The 1,716-nt window shown below is 44.7% G+C and overlaps 1 protein-coding gene across 1 annotated transcript in view; it reads right to left on the reverse strand.

The window, feature by feature from the left end:
- cln5 (CLN5 intracellular trafficking protein) overlaps positions 1–750 on the reverse strand; it is an 11,448-nt gene extending 10,698 nt beyond the window's left edge. Inside the window, exon 1 of the mRNA XM_041198980.1 lies at positions 562–750. Within this exon, the coding sequence (XP_041054914.1) occupies positions 562–668 (107 nt within the window). The 5' untranslated portion in view covers positions 669–750. The remainder of the gene's footprint in view (positions 1–561) is intronic.
- Between the last annotated feature and the right edge of the window lie 966 nt (positions 751–1,716).

The following is a 1,716-nucleotide window of genomic DNA, read 5'->3' on the forward strand; positions in this document are numbered from 1 at the left end:
TGCTAAGGGGTTCATGAGGACTCGAAACGTCAACTGTGTTCTCCTCCGCCGATGCGGCCAGACCTGCTGAGTCTTCCCAGGTATTTCTGTTTCTGTTTTTGTTTTGGATTTCCAGCATCCGCAGTTTTTTGCTTTTATATCTGAGTGTTTCCAGCATTTGATGTTTACATGTCCCAGTTGCAATAACTCCCATCATTGGCCTACTGCTAACTCTCTCTACGGCCCTGAGACTCTCTTTGACCAAACATTTCGTCATTTCAAATTTTGTTTCATAAAACGCCTTAGGATGCTTTACTTTTAAAACACTACATAAATACAAGCTTCTTTAATGAAGAAATTGAACTTGTAAAAAGCACCCCCCCCAGAATAGTTTCACATCTTAAGTTCAGCACTATCATTTAGCCCAAACTACAGATTATTGGTAAGAAACAATGGCTGTGCTTTTACTAATGTTTCATTTCCAAATCTGAAACTTCTTGTCAATGCACTCCTATTGCCCTCGAGGGATCATTTCCGCATTCCACAGAGCTTGTAGCCAAATTCAGCCTGGGCTACACCTACCTGTAAGGCACTGGCCATGCCTGCTGTCTGGGACCCCGGGCAACAGCGCTGGGGGTTCGCTGAACAGCCAGCCAAAGGCAGGCGGCACTCCACAGACTGATCCCCATCCTCCAGCGATCAGAGTTCAGCTGATCGACCCGGAACACACTTCTCCCAGCCCCAAGCCTTGTGCAGAATGATGCTGGTTCCTGTTTCCGAGCCCCGAGTCACATGAATTACTTGCTGATCCCATGGCCAATGCCTGTTGAACATAGTGCACCAACCTCGAACGCTTGCAGCTGTAACCAGTCGCGCGTCTGGCAAACAGCGAAAAACCAAACAGGCGGATCTGCAGCTAAAGGTCCACATTTATCTGACACTTAAAACAATTAAGAAACGACGAATGCGAGATAAGAATACGGAAACCCAATAGGTTAACTCCCTGCAGCCCGAGCTTTGGTTCAGTCTAAACTATAATGCATCTTTGCCCCCTCTGTGTATTCGCTACATTTACAATCTGCCTTTTTGCTTTTAAATTTCGTTCATGGGTGTTTTCCCCCTGTGGAGGACTCTTAATATCTTGAAGGCCTGGGGATATTTCTCCTAACAGAAACAAAAATACCTGGAAAAACTCACCAGGTCTGACAGCATCTGCAGAGAGGAGCACAGTTAACGTTTCAAGTCTGTATGACCCTTCATCAGAACTAAGACATATAGAAATGAGATGAAATATAAGCTGGTAGAAGGGGGTGGGAGAGCTGGATAGAGGGCCAGTGATAGGTGGAGGCTAAGAAGAGACTGTCAAAGATGTCACAGACTAAAGGACAAAGGGGTGTTGATGGTGGTGATATTATCTAAAGGATGTGCTAATGGGGACATTAATGGAAGCAAGCTAGTGGCAGATGGCCCTAGTGTGGGTGGAGTGGGGGGAAGGGATCGAAATGGGCTAAAAAGATAGAGATGAAACAATAGATCGAAATAAATTTAAAAATAGGAGGGAAAAGAAAAAAGTATAGTTGTAAAAAAATTATAAATGATTGGAAAAAGGGGGATCGGAAAGGGGGTGGCGATGGAGGAGAGAGTTCATGATCTGCATTTCTCTTAAGTTTTTTGTACCATCTGCAAGATGCACTTCAACAGCACCTTCCAGAAGAGTCATACCGACTTGAAACGTCA

The sequence above is a fragment of the Carcharodon carcharias genome, chromosome 11 (assembly GCF_017639515.1).
Source record: "Carcharodon carcharias isolate sCarCar2 chromosome 11, sCarCar2.pri, whole genome shotgun sequence".
NCBI classification, from domain to species: Eukaryota; Metazoa; Chordata; class Chondrichthyes; order Lamniformes; family Lamnidae; genus Carcharodon; species Carcharodon carcharias.